Source organism: Leucopleurus acutus, assembly GCF_964270905.1.
Source record: "Leucopleurus acutus genome assembly, chromosome: 3".
Lineage (NCBI taxonomy): Eukaryota > Metazoa > Chordata > Mammalia > Artiodactyla > Delphinidae > Leucopleurus > Leucopleurus acutus.
In genome coordinates this window covers 5,257,911-5,273,572 of record NC_139145.1, presented here as the reverse complement: position 1 = coordinate 5,273,572, position 15,662 = coordinate 5,257,911, and the positions used below count along the sequence as shown (strand labels likewise).

Sequence of the window (15,662 nt, the reverse complement as noted above, 5' to 3'; positions counted from 1 at the left end):
TCCCTCTTCTGAGCCCACTGTCTGATTCCCCCTTCCCATCCTTCCCTCTGACTCCCACCCCCTCTCTTGCCCTTGCCCTCTCTCCAAGTACCCTTTTTTTCCCCAAACCTTGGCAAACAAGGGAGACCAGGAGTGATGGGCAGGCTCTGTTGTGAAGAGGGGCAGGTGTGGATCCAGCCAAAGACAAGGGGCCCTAGAGCAGATGCCTAATAATCCCCTGTTCATGCCCAGATCCCGGCCAGCAAGGAGTTAAAATCAGAGAAGGGGCACAAATTCGTGACTGTCCAGGCGGCCTTCGGGAACGTCCTGGTGGAGAAGGTGGTGCTGATAAGCCTTCAGAGTGGGTACCTCTTCATCCAGACGGACAAGACCATCTACACCCCAGGCTCCACGGGTAAGGGTCTGGGGGTGGCTGGAGAGGGCCGGGGGCAGGGCTGGGGGGAGGCGCAGGGCCTCACCCAGCTCTCCCTTTCTCTCCCGCCTCGTCTCAGTCCTCTATCGGATCTTTACCGTTGACCACAAGCTGCTGCCCGTGGGCCAGACAGTTATCGTCAGCATTGAGGTACCAGCCAACCGGGGCCCCAGACCTACCCGGGGCAGAGACTCGGGGAGAGACAAAGAGATAGAGACAGAGAAAGAAGACACCGGCAAAGGCCCAGCAGCAGAGACCTAAAGGCAAAGAAATATGTAGAGGCACACAAATGGGGAGAGGGGACGGGGGCCCAGGGAGACTACGTAGAGAGATGCTTGCGCCCGTGGATTCTGGGTCCCGATAAACCCCTGGTCACTGTTTGACTCTGGGCAGGTCACTTCACCTTTCCAAGTCTCCTTTTCCTCATCTGAAGATTGGGATAGTGACAGACGCTAATTCTATGTAGTCTGTTCCGGCTAGTGCAGCCAGAGGGCGCTTGTGAGCACCCCTCTTCTGCCCGCAGCGCTCCAGGGCTCCCACCTCCCTCGAGGTAAAAGCCCAAGTCCTCCCCGCTGCCCACTAGGCCTGGCCCTACCTACCCCGTCCCCTCCCTGCCCTCACCTCCTCCCTGTCTCCCCCTCGCTCACTCTGCTCCAGCCACACCGGCCTCCTCACTGTTCCTCCAACAGCCCAGGCACAGTCTGCCCCAGGACCTTTGCACAGGCTATTCCCCCTACCCAAAAAACCCTCTTCCTCCAAATTTCCACACAGCTTGCTCCATCACCTCCTTCAAGTCTTTGCTCAAATATCACCAGTGTCCCAGTTTTACAGTGAGACCTCTCTGAGCGCCCCATAAAATTGCAACACCCAGGGCTTCCCTGGTGGCGCAGTGGTTGAGAGTCCGCCTGCCGATGCAGGGGACACGGGTTCGTGTCCCGGTCTGGGAAGATCCCACATGCCGCGGAGCGGCTAGGCCCGTGAGCCACGGCCACTGAGCCTGCGCGTCCGGAGCCTGTGCTCCGCAACGGGAGAGGCCACAACAGTGAGAGGCCCGCGTACCGCAAAAAAAAAAAAAAAAAAAAATTGCAACACCCCCTCTCTCACCCGCCCCCCCAACCCCCCCCCCCCCCCACACACACACACAGGCACTCCACTCTCATCTTCCCTTCCTCCACTCTTATTTTCCTTCCGGGCCATCTCCCTTTAGCATCTTCTAAATTGGATTTATTCATTTGTTAATTGCACCTTCTCCCAACATCCTTTGAACTTAAATTCCAAACGGAAAGGAATTATCTGTTGACGCCATGCTTGCCAGGTAGTAGGGTAAATAAAAACTTACTGGAAGAAGGGAGAGAGGGAAGGAGAGGGGAGAAAGAAGCAGGGAGCGATGGGCAGGGAAAAACAAGTGTAGGAGGAACGGAGAGAGAAGGAAGGGAAGGAATGGAGTATGTGCTCCTCACGGGGTCTTCGTGAGTATGTACTGAGATCACACAAACCTAACAGGGACCAGGTTCTGAAGGCTGTGAGCTGGCTTTAGGGATTGTGGGATATGCGGGGAACAGAGAACACAACACACACCTCCTCTAAAGGCACAGAGCTGCCCGGCTCCCATGAAATGTCACCTTGTGCCAACAGGAGCACGTTATCCACAATTACCCCAATTTCCAAGAGAAGCCGGAACACCAGATTCCTATGTGATGTCTCCTGTTGTTTAACTGTTGGCAACGAATGAAATCATACGTGTGTTAGGTCAAGCCATGCGACATTGCTATGCTTTAGGTCAAAAAAGGCAAATGTGGGCAATTATGTGTGATTTATACAAATCAAACGCTTAGTGCAGGGTCCTGCACAAAAGTAGGTGATAAACGCTAGTTTTTATTAGTCTTCAGAGAGACACTGATCACCATACCAAACCAGTGACATAGGAGCTGTAATTATCTCCGTTTTCTAGATGTGCACCCTGAGCACAGAGAGGTTAAGTAACTTGCCCACATCACACAGCTTGTAAGTGGCACAGTGGGGATTTGAACCCAGGCTGGCTGGCTCAGGTGCATGTTCTTAACCACTGCCCCTGTAGACACGACACAGTATCCAGACACAGAGAGGGAGGGGAGAGCCAAAGGGCTAAGCCTGGTCTCTGAAGAGCCATTTCTCTCCCTGTCTCCCCACAGACCCCCGATGGCATTCCCATCAAGCGGGACTCCCTGTCTTCTCACAACCAGTTTGGCATCTTGCCCTTGTCTTGGAACATCCCAGAGCTGGTCAAGTATGTCACGCTCTCCAGAAGGGGGTTCAGGGCTCCCCTACCCCAGAAGAGGGAGTGGGGGGCTGCTAGGTCTGGTCAGATCACTAGCCTGCTTTCGCCACAGCATGGGGCAGTGGAAGATCAAAGCCCACTACGAAGATTCTCCGCAGCAGGTCTTCTCTGCCGAGTTTGAGGTGAAGGAATACGGTAAGAGGAGCAGGGAGCCGCGGGTGGGAGCGTGGGGAAGGAGGGGGGAGCACATAATTCTGGGCCCAGTGCTGGCTCACTGCCCACCACGACCTGTTCCCCCAGTGCTGCCCAGTTTTGAGGTCCAAGTGGAGCCTGAAGAGAAATTCTACTACATCGATGACCCAAACGGCCTGAAAGTCAACATCATTGCCAGGTGAGGGACAGGGGAGGGACCAGCTGGGGGGAGGGGCTCAGCCACAGCCAACAGGAGTTTGGAGGGGGGAGAATCTGAGGCTCTCCCGCCTCACAGGTTCCTGTACGGGGAGAATGTGGACGGGACGGCTTTCGTCATCTTTGGAGTCCAGGATGACGACCGGAGGATTTCATTGGCCCACTCCCTCACCCGTGTTCCGGTACCTGACAGAGGCCCCCTCTACGTCTCTTCCACTCTTGTCCCCATCAGCGCCCCTCCCGCACCTGAGCCCCCCTCCCCACCCCAACCCCCGCCTCCGCTGAGCCTTCACTGTCTCCCCCAGATCACTGACGGTACTGGGGAGGCCAAACTGCAACGACAGGTCTTGCTGAACGGGGTACAGCCCTCCCAAGCCGACGCCCTGGTGGGCAAGTCCTTATACGTGTCTGTCACCGTCATCCTGCACTCAGGTGAGGCCAGGCTGAGGGCAGGGGCCCAGCACCGCTGTACTGAGATGGGAGGCCCAGTATGAAGGCAGAGTCCAATCTGAGGGGGGAGGCCTGGTCCTGAGGAGTGGCCCAGGAGCCCACCCTCACGATTGGCCTCCCTCAGGCAGCGACATGGTGGAGGCAGAGCGTACCGGGATCCCCATCGTGACCTCGCCCTACCAGATCCACTTCACCAAGACCCCCAAGTTCTTCAAACCCGCCATGCCCTTCGACCTCATGGTGAGACCCAGGGCGGGGCTGCAAACCCCCTCCACCGCTCCTGAGCTTGACCGTGCCTCTAGGTCTGCCTGAACCCCCTCCACCTGGCCTGCACCCACAGGTGTTCGTGACGAACCCCGACGGCTCCCCTGCCCGCCACATCCCGGTGGTGACCCAGGGCACCAACGTGCAGTCCTTGACCCAGGAGGACGGCGTGGCCAAGCTAAGCATCAACACACTCAACGACCGGCAGCCCCTGACCATCACTGTGAGCCCAGGCCGGCCTCGCGACCCCACACCAGGAGACAGGGGGCTTGATTCTGTAGAGCAGAGTCCTGACGTTTGCACAAAGGGATCCTGTCCTGGGCATACAGGGGGGTCCTTTCATTTGCATAAAGGGATGTACCATCCACAGAGAGATGTTTTCATTTACATAGAAGGGCTCTTTTTTTACTTTATTTTATTGAAGCATAGTTGATTTACAATGTTGTGTTAATTTCTGCTGCACGGCAAAGTGACTCAGTTATATATATATGACTGAATATATATATATATATATATATATATATATATGTATGTATATACCTTCTTTTTCATATTCTTTTCCATTATGGTTTATCACAGGATACTGTATCTAGTTCCCTGTGCTATACAGTAGGACGTTGGTGTTTATCCATCCTACCTATATACGGTAGTTTGCATGCATAGAAGGGTTCTCATCTGCACAGCAGGGTCCTACCTTCTGCCTAGACGTCTTATAAGGACCCTTGCAATGGCATTGCGCCCACCTGGATAATCCCATCTCTTCCCCATTTCCTCAAGATCCTTAACCTAATCTCATCTGCAAAGTCTCTCTTGCCACATAAAATACCATGTTCCCTGGTCCCAGGGATATGGGTGTGGACATCTCTGGGGGGCCAGCATGCATCCATCTTTCCTCGCCCAGGTACGCACGCGGAAGGAGAATATCCCAGAGGCGCGACAGGCGACTAGGACCATGCAGGCCCTACCCTACAACACCCAGGGCAACTCCAACAACTACCTGCACCTCTCTGTGCCCCGAGTGGAGCTCAGGCCTGGGGAGACTCTCAATGTCAACTTCCACCTGCGCACGGACCCCAGCCACCAAGCCAAGATCCACTACTACACTTACTTGGTCTGTGGCTTCCTAGAACACCCAGCACCCCCGGGAGCCCTCCACCATCCCGGCTGCCCCTGCCATCCTCCCTCTTACCTTTCCGATACTTATACCGACCTGTTCTCCCCAGGTCATGAACAAGGGGAAGCTGTTGAAGGTGGGGCGGCAGGTGCGAGAGCCCGGCCAGGACCTGGTGGTGTTGCCCATGACCATCACACCGGACTTCATCCCTTCCTTCCGCCTGGTGGCCTATTACACGCTGATCACCAGCAACAACCAGTGGGAGGTGGTGGCCGACTCCGTGTGGGTGGATGTCAAGGACTCATGTGTGGGCACGGTAAGCTTTGTGGCATCTCTCTGTGCCCATCTGGGGACTCTCCACCTGGCTGTCACTCTCCCCATCTTGGGCCCTTTGGCTCTGTCTCTCTCCAACTCCTTTTTAAAATTTGAAAATTTATTTTATTTATTTATTTATTTTGGCTGTGTTGGGTCTTCGTTGCTGCACTCGGGCTTTTCTCTAGTTGCAAGCGGGGGCTACTCTTCGTTGCGGTGCGCGGGCTTCTCATTGCGGTGGCTTCTCTTGTTGCAGAGCATGGGCTTTAGGCGCGTGGGCTTCAGTAGTTGTGGCACATGGGCTCAGTAGTTGTGGCACATGGGCTTAGTTGCTCCGCGGCATGTGGGATCTTCCCGGACCAGGGCTCGAACCAGTGTCCCCTGCATTGGCAAGCGGATTCTCAACCACTGCGCCACCAGGGAAGACCTCTCTCCAACCTTCTGAATCTGTTCCTCTCCTCCATTTGCAGGGTTCCTGCCTCTCTCTTCTTCTTTTCTTCCCTTTATGTTTCAGTCTCAGTATCTTTTTTTCTTCCAGTTTTATTGAGATGTAATTGACATACAGCACTAGCTTTAAGGTGTAGAGCATAATGAATTGACTTACGTACATCATGAAATGATCACAGTACGTTGAGTGAACATCCATTATCTCATAGAGGTACAGAATTAAAGAAATAGAAAAAATAATCTTTTCCCTTGTGGTGAGAACTCAGGGTTTCCTCTAATGACTTTCATATATAACGTACAGCAGCGTTAATTATATATTTGCATCTTGTACATTACACCCCTGGTACTTATTCATCTTACAACTGGAAGCTGTAATTCAATTCCCCCTCCCCTTACCTCTGGTAACCACAAATCCAATCTCTTTTTCTGAGTCTGTTTGTTTGTCGTGAAGTACCATTGACCTACATCACTATGTTAGTTCCTGGTCTACAACATAGTGATTCGATATTTCTCTACGTTTCAAAGTGTTCACCACGATGAGTCTAGTGAGTGACCGTGTGTCACCATACAGAGATACTACGTGGTTATTGACTTTCGTCCCCAAGACTCATTTATTTTGTAACTGGAAGCTTGTACTCAGTATCTCTCTTGCTCCTGGCTTTCTCTCTTTTCTTGACTTTCTGCCTGAGGCCGGTTCTGCCTGCCTCCCTTCCTCTCTCTCTCCTTTCAGTCCAGCCCAGGACCTCCTTTGTCTTTGGCTTCCAGAGACCAGGGCCTTGCAGGGCTGACTTCTCCCTCCCTCCCCTCCAAACGTCCCCCCACCCAACCCCACCCCTGACCATAGCTGGTGGTGAAAAATGGCGGGAAGGAAGAGAAGCACCATAGGCCTGGGCAACAGATAACCCTGAAGATCGAGGCTGACCAGGGGTCCCTAGTGGGGCTGGTGGCCGTGGACAAGGGCGTGTTTGTGCTGAATAAGAAGAACAAATTGACGCAGAGTAAGGTATGCCCCCGCGTCACTGAGGTTGGTTTAGAGACGGTGTTGGGTTGAGGCGGGGAATGGTGCTGGGGGGAACAAATGGGTTTGAGTGGGGGTTAAGTGTAGAGGTCCGAATGGACGCAGATACGGGGATGGGTTGAAGTCAAGTTGACAATGAGAATGTGGATGGACAAGGGTCCAAGCTGGGGATGGTCCCGGGGATGGACACAGCTCCAGGTCTAACTCCAGATGGTCCACCATGGCCGGCCAGCCTGGGGACCAGGATGAGGATGGATGGGGTGGGGTTGGATGGACGTGTTGGCCAATCGGTGGAGGCACGGCTGACCCGATCTCGCCACACTCTCGGCCTCCACTCCCCACTGCAGATCTGGGACGTAGTGGAGAAGGCAGACATTGGCTGTACCCCAGGCAGTGGAAGGGACTATGCCGGCGTCTTCACGGATGCAGGGCTGGCCCTCAAGACCAGCAAAGGCCTACAGACCAACCAGAGGACAGGTGAGGATGCAGCCAGCAGCAGGGCTAGGGAGGGGCAGGGCTTCCACCTCCCAGAGACTGAGAACAGGTTAAGGGCAGCGCTCTGGGATGGGGGTGGGGGTATTGAAGTCCCGCCTCCGCCACCATCTGGCGTATTATTTCTTTCGGAGCCTCAGTCTTTACATCTGTCACATGGGAGCAATAACACCCCGACCTCACGGGGGGCCACTGTGGGGAGGAAACCAAGGACACACAGTAGATGCCTAATCCTTCTGGTTCCCGGTCCACCTGCCCGTAGATCCTGAGTGCCCGAAACCAGCCCCCCGCCGACGCCGCTCGGTGCAGCTCATGGAAAAGAGGATGGATAAAGGTGGGAGCCCTCCGTCGGCGCTCGCCCACCGCTTCCCACCCGAGATCCAGCCCCTACGGGATCCCAGACGGAGAGGGAGGGGGAGGGCCTGACCGTGGGGAAGTTCTCCCTGGGGTCTGTCCTGAGGGCCTCCTGCTTCGAGGCTGAGGGCGCGCGGGGCGGGGGATCTGTGCTCCCACAGCCGGTCAGTACAACAAGGAGCTGCGCAAGTGCTGTGAGGACGGCATGCGGGACAACCCCATGAAGTTCCCGTGCCAGCGCCGGGCCCAGTTCATCCTGCAAGGCGACGCATGCGTGAAGGCCTTCCTGGACTGCTGTGAATACATCGCCCAGCTGCGGCTGCAGCACAGCCGTGACGAGACCCTGGAGCTGGCCAGGAGTGAGTCCGGTGGCAGGGAGGAGGCCCCTGTCCAAGGGAGGAGGAGGTGCCTGTCCAAGGGGGGAGGAGGTGCCTGTCCAAGGGGGGAGGTGCCTGTCCAAGGAGGGAGGTGCTTATCCGAGGAGAGAGGAGGCGCCTGTCGGAGGAAGAAAGAAGCCTTCAGATGAGGAGCTAGGTGATTCAGGTCTGAGGGAAGAAGGACCCAGTCCAATGGGGGACTAGGTCCTTCTTCCCTTGCCTGGAAGGCTCATCCTGAGGCAAAGGAACTTCCTGCCTGGGAGGGTCATCCTGGCCCTGGCCCTGTCACTCTGAAGTTTGACCTTAGCAGTGCCCAGGACATCCGTGGTCTGAGGGCACGTTCTAGATGATAGGGCTGGTCACACTAGTTGCCAATGGGAAGACTAAGATGGGTTCTAGACTTGCCTTCACCAAAGAAAACTAATTCATGTTGCCTTCCAAAGAGAGGTGCCTAACTTACGCCTAATCGATGTTCGTTCATTCATTCATTCATTCAGTTCTGGATGTACACACTTGAAACTTTATATCTCAGGCCAAGTCAGTCTTAAGCAAAGCCAAAAGAAAATTCTCTTAGAAGCCTATTTCAAGCAAAACCAGAATGGTCTCCACCACAAAGTGGCATTTACAGAACTAACAAGAGTCCCCACTGCCGTCTGCTGAGAGGCAGAGGACCCCGGTGTGAACTGATCCCTCCTTTTTTTAAACATCTTTTAATATGTCTCAACTAAGAGAAGGACTTTTCTGCCAGGATGCGCTTTGTCAAAACTGAATGTTTGCAGACACCTCTCAGTGGCCGCCATTGCCAAAGTGGTCAAGTAGGTCTAAATCCCTTTATCTGGAAAGCTAGCAACTCCTCCACCCCTCCCCCGCTCCAAAGACACCAAGATTCCCAACACGCATGAACAAAGACTTCTACCTTCAGTCTCTTTGCAAATTGCAATAACTAGACGTGGTGCTGTCTGCTCCAGTGACCCAAGACTTTTCTTTCGCAAAGAGGAAATTTGGACAAAACTTCTGATTTACTGGGGTATAATTTACGCACACGGATGTTTTGTGGTTTTTTTTCCAGCATTGTGTCATTTCTGTAGCCAATTGGGGTGAGACAGAGGGTTGATTAAAAGTTAGTACCCCAAGGGCACTTTGATGGGTGGATTTGGGCATCTCTGGAATTCCACCTACTTTGTCGTTAGGCAGACCCAGAACCAAATTAAAATCTGTTCAGCGTTTTTTGAGGAAAGCCCAGCCAGGGTTGAACTCTATTCCAGCCCGGCTTCGTTTACGTGCAGATGGGGTCAAGCTGGCATTTAAAGGCCACCATCTCTTCAACAATCTCCACCAAGTCTGGGGAAATCTCTCAGCTCACCCCGTTGCTTTCAGGATGGACGTAACCATCAGACACAGCAGGCGTGGTGCTTGGGGGCCAATGATGCTTTTAGAGGCTGATTCATGCAAATGTTTTCATTCCCTTGGAAATCAAAGACAGGAAAAAAAAATCAATGCAGTTGAGCCTGGCTTATTTTCACCTTTCTACCAACAGAATTGTAAAATATGATTTTTAATTTTTTTTATGGAGAAAGGAACCCCCAGAGGCAAATGTGCCTAGGGTCCCCGGAAGTGATCACGTGACCCTGGGTGTGTCGCTGCGAGGAATCCCTCCAGGGTATTATAGAGATAAATATCTAAAAGGGGACAGTGGGGAAAGTGGGTCTGTTTTAACTCCCACCCCCCCGCAGGTGACCTGGATGATGAAATAATCCCGGAGGAGGACATCATTTCCCGAAGCCAGTTCCCAGAGAGCTGGCTGTGGACCATTGTTGAGGACCTTAAAGTCGCAGACAAAAATGGGTAAGGCTGGGATGCTCCCACTTCCACCCACCCCCAGGCCAGCCCCTATCATCACCCCAGACTGGACATTGAGTCTGCACGCACCTCAATGCCCCCTCTTTTCTGGAATCATTGTGGAATCACACAACCTAGCCTAGAAGAGTTGGGGCTACCTACACGTGCCCACCCGCCAGCCCCACTCCAACCCTGTCCCTTGGGGCCCCTCCCTACCAGCTCTCCCCGTCCACCATGCTAGGTATCTTCTAATGCCTCCCCTCCCCCATCCAGAGTCTCCACGAAGCTCATGAACGTGTTTTTGAAAGACTCCATCACCACCTGGGAGATTCTGGCTGTGAGCTTGTCAGACAAGAAAGGTGAGAGAGGATGGTGGTCCGGTCCTCAGGAGGCCGGGACCCCAGACCGCCCCGGGCATTTTCTCATTCAATCCTGACCGATCCTTTGTTTCCTGGTGGCTGACACTTTCCTCTGGTTCCTGGAGAGGCAATAGAGTGTAGAATGTGAGTGACATGGTGCTTTTTGTAAATAGATTTTAGTTTTAGTGCAGTTTTGGTTCAGAGCAAAATTGAGAGGATGGTGCAGAGATTTCCCATATACCCCTTTCCCCACCACAGACACAGTCTCCCTCACCATCAACATCCCCCACCAGCATGGTGCATTTGTAACAATCGAAGGATGCATGGATACATCATGATCACTGCAAGTTCTTAGCTGAGGTCAGGGTTCACTCTTGGTTTTGTACGTTCTATGGGTTTGGACAAATGTATAATGACTTGTATCCACCATCATAGTATCATACAGAATGATTTATAGCAAGAAAAACTTTGCAGGGGTGATGTTGCCATGATACTGGGTAAAGCAATTAAGAAAAAACAGGGCTTCCCTGGTGGCGCAGTGGTTGAGAGTCCGCCTGCCGATGCAGGGAACGTGGGTTCGTGCCCCGGTCCGGGAAGATCCCACATGCCGTCCGGAGCCTGTGCTCCGCAGCGGGAGAGGCTGCAACAGTGAGAGGCCCGTGTACCGCAAAAAAAAAAAAAAAAAAAAAACAGGTCAACAAAGAAAAACTAAAAGACGAAGCGGGATGAAATGAGTGATTGAAACATTGGTGGTTAGATTGTGAAACACGACAAAAAAAGGTGTATGTGTACACCCACTGCCCTCCCGCCCCACCGCCACCAAGGGCTGGGTGTGAGACACTGACACACCCTAGCCAAATATGGATGACTTATAGCAGGTCTGAGAATGGGGCAAGGAGAGTGAGGCACTGACTTTGAATGCAAAATTAAGTGGGTGCCAAAAAACTCAGTCATCAAGATAAATCATATTTTCATGCAATAGGTTTTTTGGAAAAAAATCAAAATGAATGCAAAGAAAACATGTTGTACAAAATATCCAGATTTTAAATATAAACCGGCAGTGTGCCAAGCCATAATGGAGTTTGAGGTAAAAGGAAAGATGTGTCCCATATGCATGTTTTATGTATATTTTAAAGGTTAATTTTTTCCAGAGCATTAAAGAGGTTGAAAAACTATTGAAAACACTAAAACATTTTAAAACTAGGTGTATTAAAACTCACAACATTAAGTGTATTTTATTTATAGCAAACTCAGAACTTAATATACTCTAGTATAAGTTTGTTTGGTTGTAATTTATCATAAATTATACTTTATTATCATTTTACTTTCCTGGCTTCAAGATTTTCAAAATCTGCTTCTTTGTCTGTCTTGCTTCTAATGGAAGGTATTGCAATTTTCTGCTAATTTCTCTTGAACAAGTGATGATGGCAGATGAAATCATATACACAGAGCACATAGTTTTCCTTCTGCCTGAGACTCCAAAGCCACTCAGCACAGTTCTAGTTTGGGGCCCCCATCCCTGTTTCAAATCAGAGCATCTTCATATTTGCCTGTTGTACATTTCCATATATCGAGATTCTGTGTGAGGTTCCCTTTACCTAAAAAAAAGTTCCTGCAGCTTGAAAAAAAAAAAAAGTTGAAAACCACAGTTAGATCCTTGCCCCTCAAAGCCTATTCCCTGGGCCAGCTGCAATCTGGTAAAGTAGGTTTACCAGGGAGTTTGTTAGACATTCAGAATCTTAGTCACTCCTAACCTGCTCAGTCAGAATGTGCATTTTATCACTGGAAACATCTCCTGATCCCCAGGAGATTTGTATGGACATGAATGTTGGAAGAGTTCTTCCCTGCACCAGCATTTCTCAATCTCATCACTGATGTCATTCTGAGCTGGGTCATTCTTTGTGGCAGAGGACTGTCCTGTGCAATATAAGATGTTGGGTATCTTCATGGCTTCTACCTGCTAGATTCCAGTAGCAACCCATCTCCCTGGTTGTGACATCCAAAATGTCCCCAGATATTACCAAATGTCCCCGGGGGGGGGGGGGCAGAATCCCTGTGGTTTTTAGATCTTGCCTGTGATGTCTTTTCAACATCATTAACCCTCTACATATTACCTCATTTAATGCTCACAACTACCCTATAAGGTTGGTACTATGATTCTCCTACAACTGAGAACACTGAAGCCAGGGAAAGAAGGTAACTTGCCCAGGATCACAAGTGAATGAAACTTTCAGGAATCCAAACTTCAGAATAAAGACTGAAGCATGATAACCAATAGAACTTGAAATTTTTAGACTTGTGAGCTATTAGGAATTAAAGAGTCAGTAAGGTTAAAAGCAAGGAGCTTCCCAAGCCCAAGTGCCTGTGTCCAAATCGCAGGTCCTCCTCGGGGCAGCTGTGTGGCCTTCGTCAAGTTACCCAGCCTCTCTGTGCTCATCCGTAAAATGGGCACAATAGAAATAGTACCTATTCAAAGTGTTGGGATTTTATAATAGTGATAATAGTACCTGACACATTGTAAATGTTCGATGAGTGTGAGCTATTATTTTTATTATTGGAGTCGAACATACTTTAGGGATCAAAGGGTAAATGCCTTTCGGAGATGCATAGACGCTCCCTTAAATGACACAAAGCAGGCATCAGAAGTCATTTCTTTCTTTCTTTCTTTTTTTTAATTGAAGTATAGTTGATTTACAGTGTTGTGTTAGTTTCTGGCGTAGCCATGTCTTTTTAAAAAAATATTTATTTATTTATTTACTTTTTGGCTGCGTGGGGTCTCAGTTGCAGCGCGGGCTCTTCGTTTTGGCGTGAGGGCTTCTCTCTAGTTGTGGTGTACTGGCTCCAGAGCACGTGGGCTCTCTAGTTGTGGCTTGCATGCTCAGTAGTTGTGGGTCACGGGCTTAGTTGCCCTGTGGCATGGGGGATCTTAGTTCCCAGACCAGGGATTGAACTCACGTCCCCTGCATTGGAGGGCGGATTCTTAACCACTGGACCACCAGCGAAGTCCCTCATTTCTTTTTAACAAAGAGATTTTTTTAAAATGTATTAGGTTTTCAGAAACAATTGAGCAAAAAGTATAGAGAGGTGCCACGTACCCCTCTCTCCCCCAGATTCCCCTATTGTTAACATCTTGCATTAGTGTGGTACGTTTGTTATAGTGGATGGGCCAATACTGATACATTATTATGAACTGAAGTCCATAGTTGACATTAGGATTCACTCTTGGTGTTGTACATTCTATGGGTTTGGATAAATACATCATGACTTGTAGCCACTGTCACAGTATCACACAGAATAATTGTTTCACTGCCTTGAAGTGACAGGAATTGTGTATCATAAGTCATTCCTTTTTTGGTTCTCTTTCCATTCTTCCTTCCATCTCATTCAAGGAGAAAAGCTAAGTCTAGTGCAAGGATGTCTTTACTTTGTCTCTACTTCTTGTTTAACTCCTTTTTTAAACGAAGAGAGAGTGGTCTAGCTTTCTGCGGGCAACACAAGCTAACTAGTATTTAACAAAATCATTTTGTTTTCCTTGAGGTAACCTGTTTATGGCACAAGAACCTGGGTTCTCATGCACCGTAGTAAATTAAATTTGAGTTTAAAAATGTGAATAGTAAGTAAGAAATGGTAAATTAAACCAGTGACTCTAGCAGACCCCCCGAGGGTGATGAGTAAATGACTGTAGATTGGGAAATAAGGATTTTGTTCAAGCCTCTGATTATTATTTTTTCTGCCATTGAAGAATACGGAAAATTATCAGATCTTTTTTTTTCTTTTTTGGCGGTGGTGCGTGGCTTATGGAATCTTAGTTCCCCAACCAGGGATTGAACCCTGGTCCAGTCAGGGATTGGCCCTCAGCAGTGAGAGCAGGGAGTCCTAACCACTGGACCGCCAGGGAATTCCCTCCAATCTTAATAGATTTCTTGGTGTAACATTATGATTAATGTGATAATGTTTTCACAAATTTCACTTGCATCAACACTTTGCTTACATTTAATCTGGTAACTGTTGTATCACAAGTAACCACTGTTTTTAAGCATCGTTTTGCTCAATGTTGTTAACAAAATTCAACTGAGTAAATTTGAAGATCTAATTGGGTTTGTTAAACAATTCATGAGCTGGGCAGCATCTTATCTGGCAAGGAGAGAGATACTCAGAGGAGTTGTACAAAATTAAAGGTTTTTATAGAATGAAGGGTAGGGCAAACAAGTCATCAGCAAGAGGAAAATGTCCTCATTGGAGGAAAGTAACAATTCAGGTAAGACAGTTTCTCATTGGCTGAGCTGCAGTGTTTTCATTGGCTGGGCTTGTTGCTGGGCAGGAAGAAAATCTTCCTTCCTCCTGCTGTAGTTAAGTTAATTGCACTTTCTGTTTGGGAGTGCAAACATCTTTTCCAGTTGGGGTCTGTAATTGAAGCTTCTTCCTGTTGGGATCTGTTAACATCTTCCTGTTTGGGATAACATCTTCCTGTTTGGGATAACTGAAGTCAGTGGTAGGGCATCAGAGCTCCCTCTACAGGCCTTCCCTTCTCCAATTTTAGTTGAGGTGTCCTTTCATTAATTTTTACAATGTAGATCAGCACTGTCCATTAGAAATATAATGCAAGCTGTGTATGTCATCTAAAATTTTCTGGTAGCTCCACAAAAAAGGAGTAGATTAAATCAATTTTAATAATACACTTTATTTAATCCAAATATATCCAAAATATTATTATTTCAACATTTTGTAAAAATTTGCAAAACCACTACCACAGTAATCATGTTACAATAGCAAATCTATTAATATTTAAGAATAACCGATTAATATCTCAAATTTATTAATCAAGTTTTTTTGTTTTTTTGTTTTTTTGTTTTTTTTTGGCGGTACACGGGCCTCTCACTGTTGTGACCTCTCCCGTTGCGGAGCACAGGCTCCGGACGCGCAGGCTCAGTGGCCATGGCTCACGGGCCCAGCCGCTCCGCGGCATGTGGGATCTTCCCAGACCGGGGCACGAACCCGTGTCCCCTGCATCGGCAGGCGGACTCTCAACCACTGTGCCACCAGGGAAGGCCCATGTATTTTATTTTTGTTTGTACTGAGCCTTTGAAATCTGCCATGTATTTTATACTGACAGTGCATCTAAATTAGGATGCTAGCTTTTCATTGAAAATACTCTGATCTGTATTTTGGGATCCATAAAATTTACAGTTGAAAAGGTAGATTGGCCTATCCAAGTTGTTCTAAACATACTTAAACTAAAAGCTTTAAAAGTTTTCCAATCACTGAATCAAGCATCCTTTTTAAAATTGAGATGTAATTCACATAACATGAAAGTCACCATTTGAAAGTGTACAATTCAGTGGTTTTTATTACATTCACAATGAGCATTGGCTTTTTAAGTTTAAATCTAAGTTAATTAAAAGGAAAAAAAGTAGGAATCCAGTTCTCACTCGAGCTAGCCACATTTCAAGTGCCCAGTGACCACTTGGGGCTACCATTTTGGAGATCGTACATATAGACCCTTCATTTATGCTTGCCTTCTTCCCTCCTACATATCTATCTATGAGTAAAATTACAGAG

At 49.2% G+C, this 15,662-nt stretch overlaps 1 protein-coding gene across 1 annotated transcript in view; it reads left to right on the top strand.

Moving 5' to 3' along the window:
* Positions 1-15,662, top strand: part of C3 (complement C3) — a 34,853-nt gene that overhangs the window by 1,442 nt on the left and 17,749 nt on the right. Inside the window, exons 3-19 of the mRNA XM_082836826.1 lie at positions 232-394; positions 492-562; positions 2,584-2,678; positions 2,782-2,864; positions 2,970-3,060; positions 3,157-3,259; positions 3,383-3,509; positions 3,652-3,767; positions 3,868-4,014; positions 4,693-4,902; positions 5,015-5,221; positions 6,509-6,667; positions 7,030-7,159; positions 7,437-7,508; positions 7,690-7,887; positions 9,639-9,750; positions 10,018-10,103. Of these exons, the coding sequence (XP_082692952.1) occupies positions 232-394; positions 492-562; positions 2,584-2,678; positions 2,782-2,864; positions 2,970-3,060; positions 3,157-3,259; positions 3,383-3,509; positions 3,652-3,767; positions 3,868-4,014; positions 4,693-4,902; positions 5,015-5,221; positions 6,509-6,667; positions 7,030-7,159; positions 7,437-7,508; positions 7,690-7,887; positions 9,639-9,750; positions 10,018-10,103 (2,170 nt within the window). The remainder of the gene's footprint in view (positions 1-231; positions 395-491; positions 563-2,583; positions 2,679-2,781; positions 2,865-2,969; positions 3,061-3,156; positions 3,260-3,382; positions 3,510-3,651; positions 3,768-3,867; positions 4,015-4,692; positions 4,903-5,014; positions 5,222-6,508; positions 6,668-7,029; positions 7,160-7,436; positions 7,509-7,689; positions 7,888-9,638; positions 9,751-10,017; positions 10,104-15,662) is intronic.